Genomic DNA, 18946 nt, shown 5'->3' on the forward strand with positions numbered 1-18946 from the left:
TCTACAGTGATTTGGGTGCAACAATTCTACAACTATTTTGGATATAGTTTAGGTTTGAGCAATGAGTAAATGTTGATGTTGTTGGGAGCCAATGTTCCCACACTGGATAAAGGGAGATTCAAATATAGAATGAGGAAAATCAAGGAACACCCCTATACGAAAAGGCTGAAATTAAAGGTATTCATATAGACATATGATTTCTAAAATAGGTGTATACATATATATGTGTATGTATATGTATATACATATATATACATTTATATTTATGTGTGTGTGTGTGTGTGTGTGTGTGTGTGTGCACGCACATGTATGTATATCTATATGCATTTATTTCCTGTTGTCTGCTTTAAGGGTCTAGAAACACAGACACCCCAGTAGCAATATGCATACCCAATGCCCAGATCTTGGTTTCTAATATCATGATGAAACTAAGTATCTTGTAACAAAAAGTCCTAAAAAAAAAAAAAATTATGGGTGCATGTCACAAGGACAAAGAAGCCACTTTGAAGGGGCTACCATTAGCTAAATCTGGGAAGTCTGAAAACCAAAACAATGTAGTAAAATCATAAATTATAATTTATAATTAAACAAGAATCTATGAGTCCTGAACTAAACTGGAATCTGTGAGTCCACACTGAATGAATAAATAAATAAATAAATAAGGTAAAGGGAGGACTCTTGCTTATGGAATGCTGAGTAACAACTAGTAAGTATGAAGGAAATGCTAGAGTTGGAAACCACTGTACAACAGGTTAAGAATCATCAGTTTTTCAAAAAAGTATCTCCTCATGTTACTTATTAGAAGTAAGGGACAAAAGTAGTAAATCTACAGTGGAGATAGCAGACAACATCTTGCTAAGGTCATCAAAATAAACAGCACAAAAAAAAGGACAGATGGGCAACATGTGCCTCTGATATGATACCCTGGAAAGTAAACATGACTTATAAGTAGTCTGGCAAAGAATGCATAACCTGTGTCTAATCATGGGGAAACACCACACAAACTCATAATTAAGGAACATTCTGGGTGAGGTGATATGCAACATGTATTACTTAAAAACCACCACTGTCACGAAAAAAGAAAGGTTGAGGGATGTATTCAGATTAAGGGAAACTAAAAAGATAGGACAACTAAATGCAGTATGTGGCCCTGGAAGGGAAAAGAAATGCTAAAAGGCATTATTGGGTCAACTAAAAACACTGAAATACAGATGAAATTAGAGAAAGGTACTGTGTTAATATTAAATTTACTGAAATTTATTATGGTTATATAAGAGAATATTTCTGTTTTCAGGAAATATACATTGAAGTATAGAGGGGGGAAGGGCCATGATATACGCAACTTACACTCAAATAGTTTCAAAATTAAAATGTCATATAGAAAGAGGTAGAAAGAAATAGCAAGAGAGGATAAGCATGCCAGCATATACACACATAGAGCAAATGGGACAAAGTGCTAACAGAAGATGAATCCAGTTAGAAGGTATAGACGAACATTCACGTAAATTTTCTCTAAGTTTACAAAACTCTTTCCAAATAAAATTGAAAAAAAAAATATATATATAGGTCTTCTGAACAAGATGACTTTAATTCATGTTGTGATCTATCCCTTCTACTTTACACATACAGCAATAATAGAAAAAAATATAAGAGACAACCAAAAAAATACAGTCAGGTTAAAAACTAAGATAAACATCTCTATAAACCAGAAAAAGACCAGAAATACAAAGTGGTGTACGATGCCGAAGGTGGGCTCGGCAAGCAGACACTGTCAGCTGACAGTCCTGCCTCTGTAGGGCAACCGGAACACAACCTTCAAAGAGAAAGTAGGTCACTCACCTCTTTATTTGTAAGGCACTTAATAGTTTGACAGTTTCTGGAAGAAGAAAGTTCACTAGTTTCTGCTTCCCGGGTCAAGAAAAGGAGTTTCTGACCCATTAAGTCCAAGCATTCTAAAACACTGTAAAGAAGTTGAAGATATCAGATTAAGAACCACCATTTTCCCTAACCTCAGAGTTATTTCTCTATACTTGTACTGTCAAATAAGGGAGCCACTAGCAACATGTGGCTATTTTACTTAAAATTAATTAGTATTAAATAAATTTACAATTCAGTTCCTCAATTGCATTAATCACATGTACTGTACAGTGTGGACCTTACTGGACAGCAGAGATACAAAACAATTCCATCACTGTAGAAATCATATTGGACAGTAGTGCTCTATATTTAAGGGAAGGAAGGATAAACAAGAAAAATTCTCAATGTTTAGGTTATACTCTAAGGATCTGATACATTTATTATGGTGTGGTGACAAACTCCTTATGAACCTGTTTTTCGTTTTCCTCTAACCTGGGCAATACCTCAAGGCTATAGGTGATTGTTGAAATCAAAATACCCACAAGTCTATCATCTCCCCTAATGCTACTTAGTTCATTTCAATATCTTTTTTTTGTTGTTGTTGTTTTGTTTGGAGAGACAGTTATTTTAATAGCAGTCACGAGATTTAGAAAATAATAATAATAGATGCTATTTAGGGTAAAAGGTGGTATTTTTCCCTCCATGGTTTTTGTGATGGAAGAATGTTACTCATACTATTGGTAAACATTTTTCAATAGACTTAACAAACAAACAAAAAACTCCAAGTTTTGTATGTCAGAAACCATATACTCTTTGTTCTTGTTTAGATCTGAAAAATATTACCTTGTGTTTGACTGCTGAACTACTTCTGCTGTATTTCTTGGCCCTTGGCCTGTTGCTAGCAATTCTTGGTGACTAGCTAGTGCCTCCAGATTTAGTTCTGCAATCTTGAAGAAAATAAAGTAGTAAAAACCATCTAATTTCCTGCAAAGCATTTGAGGTTTAAAAAAACAAAACAGCAAAAAAAAAAAAAAAAAAAAAAAAATCCAAGAAAAACCCATTCAAGTGGTGTTCTTTGCTTCTGCAGACAGTGGCTTTGTCACTGCCACAGACCCAGGCTGGCTTCAATAGTTACCAGATTGTTTCTGGCTGCTTAGCCAAGAATGGCAATCTGTTACCAGCTGTTGGTGTTGTTATATGAATACAGAAAAGGGCCAAGTAGGGCTAAGTAAAAAGGGATGGCAATTTTGACTCATCACTGACCCCATGGAGTCAGTCATTTAAAATTTACTTCTTTATGAACATGCAACTTTTGTAAATGATAAAAGAATGGCTTTTACGGCAACATCAAAAAAGACCTTTTATTGGTTTAATACAAAATCAGTTTATTATTCTTCCATAAAGAGGGGAGACCACTTGGGAGTTGTGATGTAGAGAGTGAGATACAAACTATTATTTATATGTCCAATAAGATATTTTAGAATGTCTTTCTACCACCGTGACACAAAATACTATTCTGGGTGTTCATGGCTCTAAATGGACTACAATTTATTTCATAGTGCAGTCATGATAGAACATATGCAATGGGACAATCTAATAGGTTAGAATGTATTGTAATAAGGCCTGTCAGAAACTGTCTTCTTCAATGTCTCCCTTATGTGCTATTCTAACTTAGCACCCACTGAATTGCTACTGAAAAAATGGTAAGCTCCTCCCACCCCAAAGGAACAAAAGCCTATGTCGATTTTTTAATTATTACAATTATCAACATACAATGATCACCACCACATTATGGTGCTTAATATATTCAAGACACTATATTAACAGCTTTATAAAAGATATTTCATTTACCACCACCAACAAACTAGAGAAATGTGTTCCCATTTTACAGGTGTAGAAACTAAAGTTGTTCAAAGAAACTGACCCAATGCAGGGCTTGAACTTACAACCCTGAGATCAAGACCTGAGCTGACATCAAGAGTCGGACACTTAACAGACTGAGCCGCTGAGGTGCCCGTTAAGATTTTATTTTTATGTAATATCTACACTCAACATGGGGCTCAAACTCACAACCCTGAGATCAAGAGTCATGTGCTCTACTGAATGAGCCAGCCAGGGGCCTCTATCCTATATTTAAAAACAGATTAAGTCCAACTTCAGAGACCACATACTTATCTACTACATTATGCTAGTAATATAGGCCTTAATTCTGAACGCTCAGCTTGAATTACACTCCTATCTTTGTAAAGAAAGGTAACAACAGGGGATGGCAGTCTGTGACTATCTGTTCTAGTCCCATAATTTTAAGAAAAGTAAACACACAGGTCAAAGATACTAACCTTCCTTGGGCCATACTTAAGGAAATACCGAGCCAATTCAAGGGTTGTTCTAGCATCTTCTGTGGCATCATGACCAAGCCTATGTGGACACTGTATATCCTTCCTGGAAAGTCAAGATAAAATTGACATACCTGGGACCATTTTTTAACGACAGGTTCTTTCAGCTACCTCAAATATTCTGGTTATATGTAAAATTTCAGCAATCTGATAATCAGATTTCATCATAACAATCAAGATTCCTTTATTCCTAAGTGCCATGAGAGTACCAGGAGTGAGAGGACTGACGATATACAACAATCAGAAATGGCTTTGTTTACAGCAAGCATATTATCTGGACATTAGGCCACCCAATAAAGTCTCTGACCATGCCCCAGCCAACCCCTTGTCTCATTTTTTAGATGTAACCATTTTTTAAAGTTAACTTCCAGAAATTTTTTATTTGCATGCAAGTGTCTATATGTATTTATAGGTCCATACATCTTTTCTGATTCATTTTTAAAAACCTTTAAAAAGTATATATATGTGTCTATAGATACATCTAAATCTAATCTATATCATATTGATATCTGGGGATATACAGATCTTGTTCTGCATCTCCATTTTATCCTCAGTAATATCTTAAGAGTTTTTCTTACTAGCACATATATAGATTCATCATGTTCTCTTAACAATAATGAAGTATTCAATAATACAGATAAATGTAATTTATTTAACCAGTATTACAGAATATTTGCAGGGTTTTTGGCTATTTTAAACCATACTATAATGAACATCTTTATACACATGTGCTTGTACATTTAATATAGGAACATTATGTTTTCAAATTCTGATTAACTTTTCTGCCCCTCCCTGTCCCGATCTATCCATTAAACCTCAGCTGTGAATGTAAACCCCTTTTTGTATTCCCACGATTTTTCCATTTGTTAGTCATACTTCTCTGGAATTAGCATCCGAGGATTCATAAGAAATGAAAGGAATAATGTCTACAGACTAAGAAGAAGAGCAGAGATCCTCAATTTTGCCATTTGCATTAAATAAGATATTATATGCTAACTTATATGTGACTTATCAGGACAATATTATAAGATGCAAACAACCTACCCCAAAATAGCTTTGGCTAAGAACTTTAGCTTAAATCTTCTGCCCTGCTCTCTGACATAAAGCAATGATGTATCAATAACATATGGATGTATCATCTGAGGAGGAAAGAGAATAGAATGAGTAGCATCCTATGCTAAAGCAAAAAACAACTGGGCTGGGGGACAGAAGAACCCAAGACTTTAGATTTGAGATGAGTGGAACAGGCATATAAACTGGAAAAACTAAGTTCTAAATCAGATACTCACTTTTAGCGCTCTGAGATCCAAGCCTAATGAATGGCCCACTAACACAGCATCAGGAGGAAGCAGTGCTTTTAACTGTCTCTGTACATCTTTGAGTTTGGTTGTCACTGGGTTAAGAATCTTCTTTGTAATTCCTGAAAAGCTTTCAATGAAAAAAGAGAAATGGACAGGTCAGGATATTAATAAGGTTTCCTCCTTGAAAAGTCATTTCAAAAAGAGTATTTTTAAAAATTAATATGTGCTAACTGTAAAAAGGCTGAAAATACAAATAAACAAAGAGGAAATTTAAAATGACCAATAATCCTACCACCCAGAGATCACTTTTTACATTTTAGTAAATATCCTTTCATACTTGTGATACATATATTCATGTATATATTTCATTTATAAAAATTCAATCATAATGCATATTACTTTATAACATGATTTTATCATTTACTATATATCATTAAGTTTTCACATCAATTAACCTATTTTAACACATCCTTTTAAATTTTTTTTTTTTTCAACGTTTATTTATTTTGGGCACAGAGAGAGACAGAGCATGAACGGGGGAGGGGCAGAGAGAGACGGAGACACAGAATCGGAAACAGGCTCCAGGCTCTGAGCCATCAGCCCAGAGCCTGACGCGGGGCTCGAACTCACGGACCGCGAGATCGTGACCCGGCTGAAGTCGGACGCTTAACCGACTGCGCCACCCAGGCGCCCCTTAACACATCCTTTTAAATGGTCACAGAGTATTCCATTATATGGATTTCATATATTTTAATCAATCCTCTACTTTCCTATGTTCCCATATATTTGAAATACTGTGACAAACAAACTTATACATACATCTTTGCCACAAATGACTGATGATACTAATTATCATGCCTCCTAATAGGACAATCTTTATCACTATCATGGCCTCTCTGTGCCTAAGTACGCATCAATTTATAGATGCAACTTCAATGGGCAAAAAAGAGTAATGTTTTACTAGCTTTTTTTGCCTAATCATGATAAAATGTGTATTCTAAAATTGCATGATAATCCTTAAAAAGGCAGACAAAAATTTTTGAGCTTCAAATTTCTTAGTTTTGTATTGGTTTTCAAGGTCAAGGCAGCTTAAGCTCTAAAATCCTTTGACTGATAAATAATGATTTGCAGGTTTTTCACATGAGGTCTTATTAGACAGCAAAGTTCCAGCTGTTTGGCAGTTGCTAGATCATGATTACAACCAGAGACTCTAGACCAGGAAAATATTGTGTGTTTCCTTAAGGTCACAGGAAGATTAGAGAGCAAGAAGGGTTAAGAGCTATATACAGACATTGTGCAATTTCAGTATTAAAATTTACACCTGTGGTACCCCAGCTTTGTCTTTCATAATATAGATGTAGATAATACCTAACTAAACAGAAACTACAAACTATTTGTGTTTTCACATTCCACTCTAGTCTGCCAGTTCAAGGGAGAGCAGAAGGCAAGGTGAAAAATACCTGGTAAGGTAGTCCAGAACCTTGTTGTCAGGTTTAACAAGTTCATCCATAACACAGCAGCCTCCTTCAGCAACCAGTGAGATGCGTGTTAGCTCCCTCCCCTTGGATGTGAGGCACTGAAAGACCAGGCCAGAGTCAGACTGCTGAACGGTGGAAGCTCTTGCTTCCTCTCATTATTCAGACTACATCAACTGCTGTCGACTATAACCTACTGGGGACCCACTGACAATGGCACAACCTTTTGCTAACTAGAGAATACAGAATGAATGAAATTAAAGCTGGGCAGAGTACTGAACCTTTCATCTAAGGTAACCGATTCAGTTTAATTGCTCTGAAAAGGATGTGCTCAAGGAAGATGGATGGAAATAATACATCAGCCATCATTTTACCATTTATTGAGTGTTTTACATTCCAGTATTAGCTGAGTACCACTAGTAATTTAAAAAAAAATTTCTTAACGTTTATGTATTTTTGAGAGAGACACAGAGCGCAACCGGGGGAGGGGCAGACAGAGAGGGAGACATAGAATCCGAAGCAGGCTCCAGGCTCTGAGCTGTCAGCACAAAGCCTGATGTGGGGCTCGAACCTACAAACCACGAGATCATGACTGAGCTGAAGTCAGATGCTCAACTGACTGAGCCACCCAGGGGCCCCTGGATAGCACTAGTAATTTTAATTAGCATGCTCTATTATCATCTCATGGAATACTAAGCATTCTATACATACCACCTCATAATAACCCAATGAGGTACCTCTGTTATTATCCCCACTTCAAAGAGAAGCTGAGACTGAGAGAGGTTAGGGATTTGTCCAAGGTGACAAAGCCATTAACAGGCAAGGCCAGCATATACACACCCTGATATGAGACTCTAAAATTTTAGCTCTTTGCCACTTTGTTCAGAAATGAGAGACTGTTACCTGAGTACTAAGTGAGAGAGGATGCCCTGTCTTTGAAAGGAGACTTACTAATTAGACAAAGTGAAACACAAAGGGAGCTTGAGACAAATCCTACTTCTGATCTTAAATGTGTAACACCAAGCCAAACCAGTGGTAGCTGAGGCAGTCCTTAGGGGAACAAAATACTTGTTCAAAAGACAGAAGGAGTAAACTTCTGGTAATGTATAGACATCTGGTTAAACATAACAACTAGTTAGAAAACTTAAGTGATATTTATTCTTCATCCTGGAGCATATATCTAAGTTTTCTAAAATGTGAGTAAAAGTGCCTACTTTCAGTTATTTAAACTGAATACTAGAATGAAATGGACTGATTCACTGGTACATTAGACTCAAGAAATCATCTTCTACTCTAGTTTGTAACACTCCAGTTGAAACATCAAAAGTAGTACTTACCATTTCACAGTCAAGTCCAAAGAGAGGACTGTTGTCTGTTATAGAACCATGACATTTGGTAGGTACAAAGTTTTCACAGTCTGGAAAACCTAGAAGGAAAAGAAATAAAATATTTGCCTTTAAAACTAGAGATGGGAAACATCACTCAGATTTACTCACCCAGGGAAAACTGAAATACTGTAATTGCTGGGCACCTTCTCTATGTTAGACACTCGAAATATAAAAAGAGACAACGTCTGTCCTCTAGTCTTTCTCCATCCACTCATTTTTTTATATTCTGGGGAAATACAGGCTGCTGTTATAGGGGATACTAGGGCCTGGACTTCTTAGCAATTGTCAAATAACAATTTTTCCTTCTTATGAGAACAGAGATTTTAACTAAAATTTGGCTAAATCCAAAGTCAATGGACATTTTCATGTTAGGCATTGAGGGAGGATAAACAAAGTATGCAATAATTGCATGTGGCATCTTTCTTTCCTAAATAAAGAAAAAGTAACAATAAGATTCCACCATACTAGAGATCTAAAAGGATTTTACTGTAGGCAGAGTGACATTCATCATGTGCACCCATGCAGCGAACTCTACCCTTGAGACTTCTCTGAGATGCCTGCATTTTTCTGGAATCAAAGAGTGAAAATTCTCTACAGAGGCCCAGAGCTATAGGCTTAAGGCACCCACTCCATCGTGTACCCTAACCAGGTGTCAATAACCAGGCATGTTCAGCTAAGAGGCTCCAAAGTGTTTGAACCAACAAAGATTCCTACCTTCAGACAGAGGCTAAAAAAATAAAAATACCTAGATCTTGTATGACAAGAAACAGAGGAGTCTGAGAGACTGACTAGCTTCTGTATCATGGTACCTTAAAATTTCCAACTAGTTACAATTAAAATAATTAAATATGATCTAGACCAGAAAAGAGAAGCATCCCCAAATTTGGGAGACTTTATACTTGCTGCCCAGATATTATCTATTTTATTAGTAGCAATAATAACAAAAAATAACTTCTTAAAAGCATCATGTGCCAGGCACCATGCTAAGCACTTTTCTGTACATTAACTCATTTAATCCCCATGGCAATCCATGATACGTGAACTATTAACTCCATTTTATAGATAGCATATGAAAAGATGTTCAATATCATCAGCCATCAGAGAAATATAAATCAAAATCACGAGATACTGCTTTACACCACTATAATGGATATAATCAAAAAGACAGAATAACAACTGTTGGTATGGATGTGCAGGAACTAAAACCTTTATTTTTTATTAAATGTTTTTTAATGTTTATTTATTTTTCAGAGAGAGACAGAGTGCAACTGGGGGAGGGGCACAGAGAGAGGAAGACACAGAATCTGAAGCTGGCTCCAAGCTCTGAGCTGTTAGCACAGAGCTCAACATGGGGCTCAAACTCCAGGGCCGCAAGATCGTGACTTAAGCCGTAGTTGGACGCTTAATTTACTGAGCCATCCAGGCACCCTGAAACTGGAACCTTTATACATTGCTGAAAGGAATGTAAAATAGTGCAGCTGCTTTGGAAAACAACCTCAGAGTTCTTCAAAAGGTTAAACAGAGTTACCATATGACCCAGAAATTCTACTCCTAGGTATATACTCTCCTAAAATGAAAACATATGTCCACACAAAAACTTGTACTGAATGTTCATAGCAGCATTATTCCTAAGAGCCAAAAAGTGGAAAGAACCCAAATGTCCATCAACTAATGAATGGATAACATGTTGTATATCCATATATAGAATATCATTTGAATGAAAATAAATGAAGGTGGCAGATGGCAGCTACACTTAATGAGAACAGCATAATTACAGAGCTGCCTAATCACTATGTTCTACACCTCAAACTAATGTAACATTGTGTGTCAACTATACTTCAACAAAAAAAATAAAATTATTGCTGGTTAAATCTTTTAATTTTTTGTTTTGAGAGACAGAGAGAGAGCATGTGCACAAGTGGGTAGCAGCAGAGGGAGAGAAAGAGAATCTCAAGCAGGCTCCACACCCAGCACAGAGCCCGACGCAGGGCTTGATTTCATGACTGTGAGATCCTGACCTGAGCCAAAATCAAGAGTCAGACGCTTAACCGACTGAGCCACCCAAGCACCCTTGCTTCTTAAATCTTAAAAAAATGAAAGTATAAGTGTTATAATAAGTAGGATAAACTACAATATATGGATGGTACCATGCATATTATTTGAAAACTAAATAATATATATGAACATATATGTGTGTATGTGTATATATTTTACATATATATACATGTGTATAAATATACATACACATATATGTACACAAACACATATATACATATACAATTTTAACATTTATGTAATCTCTACACTCAATGGGTTGAAATCACAACCTTGTGATCAAGAGTCTCGTGCTCAGGGCACCTGGGTAGCTCAGTCAGTTAAGCGTTCAACTCTTGATTTCGGCTCAGGTCATGATCTCACAGTTCATGGGATTGAGCCCTGCATCAGGCTCTATGCTGACAGTGTGGAGCCTGCTTGGGAGTCTCTCTCTTCCTCCCTCCCTCTCTGCCCCTTCCCTGCTTGCACATGCATGCACCTGCTCTATCTCAATATAAATAAATATATGTTAAAAAAAAAAAAAAGAAAAAAAGAGTCACATGCTCTTCCACCTGAGCCAGCCAGGCACCCCCCAAAACTAAATTATATTTAATCTTACTAAAATTAAATTTAAAAATAAAAAGAAGGGGCGCCTGGGTGGCGCAGTCGGTTAAGCGTCCGACTTCAGCCAGGTCACGATCTCGCGGTCCGTGAGTTCGAGCCCCGCGTCAGGCTCTGGGCTGATGGCTCAGAGCCTGGAGCCTGTTTCTGATTCTGTGTCTCCCTCTCTCTCTGCCCCTCCCCCGTTCATGCTCTGTCTCTCTCTGTCCCAAAAAATAAAAAAATAAACGTTAAAAATAAAAAGAAATTTAAAAAAAGAAGAGGAAATGGAAGTACTGATACAAGCTACAACGTGGGTGAACCTGAAAACTAAGTGAAAGAAGCCAGTTACAAAAGACCACATATTGTTCAATTTCATTTATAGGAGATATCCACAATCAGTAAATGTATAGACAGAAAGTAGTGAAGGCCTAGGAGCTAAGGTAGTGTTGTGTGAAAAATAATAGTGCAGGGTTTCTTTTAGGGTGATGAAAGTATCCTAAAATTGATTGTGGTGATGGTTGTAGAACTCTGCAAATATACTAAACTATTGAATGGTATGTTACATGGGTGAACTGTATGGTAGTTTAACTCTATATCTAAATAGAGTTGTTTTTGTTTTTTTTTTTAATTTTTTTTTTAACATTTATTCATTTTTGAAAGGCAGAGAGAGACAGAGCACGAATGGGGGAGGGGCAGAGAGAGAGGGAGACACAGAAACAGAAGCTGGCTCCAGGCTCTGAGCTATCAGCACAGAGCCTGACACAGGGCTGGAACTCACGAACCGTGAGATCATGACCTGAGCCGAAGTTGGACACTTAACTGACTGAGCCACACAGACACCCCGAGCTGTTTTTGTTTTTAAAGGAAACTTAACATTACTGCTATGATTAAGAGGTAACAAAATAAAATTAAAGCATTTTTCATAAACTCCTGTTACATAACTGACCAAGGCTCTGAGCCCAGACCTTCACTGACGAAAATGAAAATGGGGTATGGTGGAGTGGGAGGAGAATTAGAAGTATCAAAGAAGTGTTAAAAACATATTGACTTATTTTTAATATACTAAGAAGGAATGAAAGAAAAATGAAAAAGGAGTAACTTTCTCACAGAATATTTCAATGATATTTAAGGTCATGTTTATGTGCTACACATCCTATACTCTAGGAAACTCTGTACTTAAAGTGTTTCCTTATTAATAGAAGATGGACTAAGTCATTTGGAAAGCAGCCAAAAAACCGGAACTTTCAACAGTAGTATTTTTAAAATTTTTTTTTTTTTTTAACATTTATTTATTTTTGAGACAGAGAGAGACAGAACATGAATGGGGGAGGGTCAGAGAGAGAGAGACACAGAATCAGAAAAAGGCTCCAGGCTCTGAGCTGTCAGCACAGAGCCCGACGCGGGGCTTGAACTCACTGACCGTGAGATCATGACCTGAGCCGAAGTCGGCCGCTTAACTGACTGAGCCACCCAGGCGCCCCTCAACAGTAGTATTTTTAAATAAACTACTAAATATTTTTACATTGTTACCTACATCAGATTAAGTCTAAACCAACCTTGTAATGGAAAATGAAATGTTTTCATTTCCTCCTTTGTGAGAAGGCATCTGGTTAAGCCCACTTTCTTAGAGCCATATTTTTGAATAATAGGGGCATTCTGCAGGCTGATGCTGACTTTTGAACTGGTAGAAGGTAAAGACCCTGAAAAAAAATAAAAGGACAAATACACATTGTCAGAATATGTGTTTAAGAGACCTCAGAGGACATATTTCTTAACCTTGTGTAGGGTAAGCATAGTGAAGATCAAAAGATGTATTAAGACCCAGCTTCAACTCAAAGGAGCTTGTACTGATATAGTTATAGGAAAACAAAGAGAATGTAAGTCTGAAATGAATTATAATAATAAAAGCTATAAAAATGAAAGGAAGAATACACTGGTTGGGGTGGTCAGAGATGGTTCAACAGAGAAAAGATCAGCTGAGTCTTGAAGAAAAGGCAGGATTCAGATAGTTGGTGTATTACACCTGTCCATCACAGTGCTTGCCACTCCTAACAGCGCATTCTACCTAAATCTACTCCACTCCTAGCCACTTACTCAAGCATCAGCCTGTTCTTTAAGCAAGAGTAGTCACTGACTGGACTGAGAGTGGGAACCTGGTTTTAGAGTGACATATCTACAAGCAGACCAGCAACTTGATATTCCTTGTCAAGACATGTTCAAAAGGGATAATGGTAATTAGCTAAGCTGATCAGATTGCTTGCTTCCAGAATCAAACCAGGAAATACAGAGAACTGACCAGTTATGAGAAAACAGAAAGCAGAGAAGATAGATGCCTTGAAAGGGCACCTGGTTTCCTGGTGGCTTTCTAGTTTAAATGCATCCTTTAAATAGGACAGTAGTGTAGGAAACAGTTGAGAGGAATATAAAAATGAATTGTAGAGCAGTGCAAATGCCTGGCACAAGAGATTAGGCTTTAGTCCATAATTCAGTACATAATGGAGAGTAACAGCAAATTCCTAAGATGGGAAATGGCACAACCATAACTTTAAGAAAGATCAACCTCAAAGATATGGGGAAAATGGAGAAGAGAGAGAAATGAGAAATGAGTCATGCAGACTGAGTATAAGGAGCCAAAAGAAAAGTAATTCTAAAATTCAGGGCTGTTACCTTAGAGAAAAATGGTACCAACAGAAAAGGCAAATTGAAGATGGGAACCTGTAATTTAAGGATGAGAAAAATGCTTTTAGCTATTTCATGATTGAGGGAACTGGGAAATATCCAAGTAGCAACATCCAGCAGGTGGTTGAAAATGCAAGCCTAGAATCTTGGACATCAGACCCAGAGATAAAGATACAGGAGTTATCAAAAGAAGAGTAATAGGTCAATTGGGAAGATAAATATTTTGAAGGAAAGACTGAATTGAAGGACGATCACAGTGCTACAGGCTATGCTTTGGGACTTTGATATTTAGGATGGGAAGCAAATGAAATCCTTTAAAGAACAAAGAACTAACCATAACTCTCTAACTTCTTACAGCCTACAGAATAAAATCCAAAGTCCTTAGCATAACACAACCTGCAGGACAAAGCTTTAACCTACCTCTCTGTCTTGTCTCTCACCACTACTTCCTCTTATTCCAACTCATCATCCTCCAGTTATCCCCAACAATTATATTCTTCAGCCACATCAAATCTCTTTTGCCTGATTATTTCTTTTGCAATACTAAGTCTTTACATGACCTTTGAATCTAATAATGACTACTCCATGATTACTTAAAAAATTTTTTTTAAGATTTCTCATATTTTAAAAAAATTTATCTATTTTGGGGGGGGAGAGGGAGGGAGAGAGGGAGAGAAAGAGAGAGAAAGAGAAAGAGAGAGAAAGAGAGAGAGAGAGAGAGAGAGAGAGGGCACGCGCTCTGAGAGAAAGTGCGAGCATGAGCAGGGGAGGGGCAAAGAGCAAGGGAGAGAATCCCAAACAGGCTCCATACTATTGGCACAGAGCCCAAGAAGGGGCTCCATCTCGCAAAACTATGAAATCATGACCTGAGCCGAAACCAAAAGTTGGATGCTTAACTCAATGAGCCATCCAGAAGCCCCACTCAAAGAGGTTTAAAATACAGTGGAGATCAAATCAAACACAGCTGCAGGTCAGATACAGGCATCTCTTGGAAGGAGAGGGGAACAATGGAAAGGAAGGAAGCAGAGGTCTTTGAGACAGAGGATAATAGGAAACACAGTCCTAAAGGAGATAGGAAGGAGCCACTGGCAACTCCTCACCACCTTTTCATGTCAGCTCAGTATACCTATTCAATTATTATTGCTGAACACACACAAAAAAGTATCACTGATTAATACTTACCTAGGTCCAATGAATTCTAGCAAGTTCTGTTCTATTCCATCATCTACCTCCTTCCCCTCACAAAAACAGAAGGTTAACTACAACTTACTCATGGACACAACCCATATGTTTGAAAACTACTGCCATCATGGATATTTCTCTTTCAATTGGCTAGCATCTAAACCTCCTGCCTATTCCCCACTCTGAGTAGTTTTTTTTTTAATTTTTTTTTTTTACATCTATTTATTTTTGATAGAGACAGAGCACAAGTTGGGGAGGGGCAGAGAGAGAAGGAGACACAGAATCCGAAGGAGGCTCCCGATGTGGGGCCTGAACTCACAAACCGCAAGATCATGACCTGAGCCGAAGTCAGACGCTTAACCGACTGAGCCACCCAGGCGCCCCTTACTCTGAATAGTATTAATGGGTGTTCCTTACATTAGTCAAAGGCAAGATCTTCATTCCCATTTGTATACTCATGGCTACAAAGACCAACTGACAGTTTAAAAATTATTCACAGTAATCTGTAAGAGTCAAATGTTATTGATATCCAGGGACAGCCTTCACTTATCTCACCTAACCAAATGGTTTCTGAGGCATGAATGCTACCTATGGTTCCTGCTGTCTAATCTCCCTAAGTACTGATCCATGTTCTCCTTAAAAAAATTGTTTTTCGGGCGCCTGGGTGGCGCAGTCGGTTAAGCATCCGACTTCAGCCAGGTCACGATCTCGCGGTCCGGGAGTTCGAGCCCCGCGTCGGGCTCTGGGCTGATGGCTCAGAGCCTGGAGCCTGTTTCCGATTCTGTGTCTCCCTCTCTCTCTGCCCCTCCCCCGTTCATGCTCTGTCTCTCTCTGTCCCAAAAATAAATAAACGTTGAAAAAAAAAATTGTTTTTCTGTTTAGTTAGAATTAATCTTTGTTGTTTGCAAGAATAAACTTGATTGACAAACCTACTTATAAGTATAGCCGTAATATCTTTTATTTTTTTTTTAATACATTTAAATTTTTTTACAGTTTGAGAGAGAGAGACAGTATGACCTGGGGAGGGGAAAAGAAAGGAGGAGAGAGAGAGAGACTCCCAAACAGACTCCGCACCACCACCGCAGAGCCAAACAGGGGGCTCAAACTGGCAAACCGTAATATCAGGTCACTGAGCCAAAAACAACAGTCAGATGCTTAACCGACTTAGCCACCAAGGTGCCCCTCCATAATATCTTTTAGAATGAGCAAATCATCAAACCAGAGTCGCAGCCATACCTTCCACCATCTTGGATAGATCACCAGTTGTTTGTTTCTTTTGCAGTCCAATGATATCAGCTAGAAAATTAGATGATGGAGGAGGCAAGCGGAATTTCTGAAAATACATTAACAAGTTTTTATAAAAATGCTTGAAAGCAGTTAAGATAATGTCAAAGACTTGCACTTTACTTAATTCTATGTCTAGCAATGTATTTATTTATTTAGGCATGCACTTTTTTAAAAATTTTTTTAATGTTTATTTCAAGACAGTGTGCACTTGCACAAGCAGAGGAGGGGAAGGGGCAGAGACAGAGGGAGAGAGAGGATCCCAAGCAGGTTCCACGCTGTCAGCACAGAGCCCGAAGCAGGGCTCCATCCCACAGATGGTGAGATCATGACCTGAGCTGAAATCAAGAGTCGGGACACTCAAACAACTGAGCCACCCAGGCGCCCCCACTCAGTACTATGAAAGGTCTAGACCTTAACTATTTGTATTGCAAAATGAGAAGTTTCCTTAATGTGTAAAAGTGACTAGGTAATTAAAAAAAAAAAAGTGACAAAGGAAGTAAGACCACATTTATCCCATTCCACAAATTTTCTTTGCTTCTCTGATTACAGAGGAAAGTCCCCTATATTTTTCAAAGCACTTCTATCTATTATGTTAATGGACAGCTTGCCAGGTAGGAAAGATGACACAGCCAGGCTTAGAGTTTGAGGGCTCCAACCTTAGGCTCACTTGGGCTGAAATTCCAGCTCTGTCACTTACTAGTTATAACCTGAGCAAGTCACTCACAGTGTCCTTATTTATAGAAGACACCTGTAACTCTCACAGAACTACTGTGAGAATTAAAGATAATGCATGCAGAATGACTGATGTAGGTCCTAACACATATGTAGTGTTCAATAAATGAAAATAAAAAAGAAAATAGAGGCTCAAGGATTTAAATTAGTACTCACCAAGTCCAATCCCTCAGGGTAAATGGATGAAACAGTTCAATAAAGAATAGAGGTGGCTATGGGAAAATGGAGAGCACATGCCTCTTCTAGAGATAACAGCTGCTATTCAGCTGCACATACTATTCTAAGCATGTCCAATCTTGTGATATTGTCAAGAGGCCAAAAAACATAAGACTTTACATAAACTGTATAATTTTTGAAAATATCGTAACCCAAATAAAATAGGATAATATCAACCTGGGGACTACATATAGATTGTAATCTGGTAATAAATGTCTTGCCTAGATCATCAAAGAAAATCGGAGACAAACCTAATCTCAACATGAGATCTCTTTTTTGCTTTCTACAACCTCTACTGTTTCTTTTATCAGGTTGCCAAAGAGCATAGTTTGAGAGACGTGCACTAATCTCTGGATAAGAGGACTCAATTCAGGCCTTAATACAAAGTTTTCTTAACTTACATGCATGAATGCCTTTCGGAGAACTCCAAACTCCATATAGAACCTATAAAAGTGTAGCTGGCTCATTCCCTGCAGTACAAAAACCACCACGTTGTTCAGCTGGTTTTGGTGAAAAAGCTGGCACCAACTGTTGAAAAATCAAACCAAAACAGCTAAAAGTGATACCATCAAGTCAGTTCAGACATACAAAAGGAAAGTGTGGAAAAAAAGCAGCAAGCAACAGTTAATGGAGCTTATCATCACTCACTGACTGCCTGGTAAAGAACAGCTTTTAATGCACAGAATTCAAATAAAGATCTCGTGAGATAATTATTTATTGCATTCAAATCCAAAATCCTATTAAGATTTGCTTTAAATTGGAAATAAGGTAATTTTACAAAGGCATATCCTCAAGATCCCAAGCTGCTCTGCAGTCCTTCCTAAGCAAGTAATCACATGACTGACCTCAAGAAAGCCAGTTTTAGATAAACTGACAGACTAATGGCAACATGCGTTAATGTAGAAGATGGCTTTTGAGGTATCTAGCCAATCTCTCTCAGATAGATGTCTGAAAAATTTTGAAAAGTTTTGAAACAATTTGTATTGGTATATATAAAAAGCAATTTTCATTAGATATTTAACAATGGCAGTGAAGATATCAGAAAAAAATCTCTTTCACCCTTCACATAAAGGGAACAAAAAAGATTGACTGGGATTCTTAACATTTAATCATATTATTTCAATCGGGTCTCCACTGGGGGTTATAAACCAAAATACCTATAGTGGTGCTGGGGAAGGTCATTGAAAAGACATGACTGCAGCTGACCTGTGAGCTGCTCCAAGGACACAGCCTTGAGATAGTGATGTGGTGTTGAAAACACCAGCATGGTATATGTGACTGAATCCAGTTAAGGCCTGTATGTACACTTTTAGGATTTGGCAGGTAGGTGTAGGGATCTATTTGTTTTGCTCCTACCCAAGACCAGCTTTGTATATGCAAGTTCCCTTTGCTTATTATTAAAACTGCCACTTACCAACCTAAAATGGCCTGCCTCATTCTTTAGTCTCTCCCTGCCCTCCAAGTAAGGGGAACTGGTTTCAGTTTTCACCCAGAAAGTTCCAAAGAAGGTTGCAAACCAATAAGCAGCCAGAAAGATAATGCAAAAAAGAGAAGCAGGTCAGGTAGGACACTAAAGAGTACATTCCCCTATTCAGATTTGACAAATTGTTGCCATTTGGGAATACAGGGACAGCTGCCAGATCTTAAGAGTTTTTTGAATAAAGTATCTGGATTTTAATAAAGGAATTCCCAAATTAAGTATTGGCAACTAGTATAAGAAAAATTTAGGATATTCTGTATGGCAAATAAACAATGTAAATTAAGAGTATATGGCCCTGTAGACACGAGTTTGAAGC

The 18946-nt window shown here is 37.7% G+C and overlaps 1 protein-coding gene across 6 annotated transcripts in view; it reads right to left on the bottom strand.

The window, feature by feature from the left end:
* Positions 1-18946, bottom strand: part of REXO5 (RNA exonuclease 5) — a 39920-nt gene that overhangs the window by 15967 nt on the left and 5007 nt on the right. For all 6 annotated transcript variants that reach the window (XM_040458822.1, XM_040458824.1, XM_040458823.1 and 3 more), the window contains exons 4-13: positions 17552-17678; positions 16152-16248; positions 12611-12754; positions 8367-8455; positions 7015-7130; positions 5543-5681; positions 5298-5392; positions 4197-4299; positions 2701-2804; positions 1840-1960 (exon numbers count right to left, since the gene is read on the bottom strand). In XM_040458822.1, the coding sequence (XP_040314756.1) occupies positions 1840-1960; positions 2701-2804; positions 4197-4299; positions 5298-5392; positions 5543-5681; positions 7015-7130; positions 8367-8455; positions 12611-12754; positions 16152-16248; positions 17552-17678 (1135 nt within the window). The remainder of the gene's footprint in view (positions 1-1839; positions 1961-2700; positions 2805-4196; positions 4300-5297; positions 5393-5542; positions 5682-7014; positions 7131-8366; positions 8456-12610; positions 12755-16151; positions 16249-17551; positions 17679-18946) is intronic.

This window comes from Herpailurus yagouaroundi, unplaced genomic scaffold (assembly GCF_014898765.1).
Source record: "Herpailurus yagouaroundi ecotype Mexico unplaced genomic scaffold, PumYag 222, whole genome shotgun sequence".
In the NCBI taxonomy this organism is placed as follows: domain Eukaryota; kingdom Metazoa; phylum Chordata; class Mammalia; order Carnivora; family Felidae; genus Herpailurus; species Herpailurus yagouaroundi.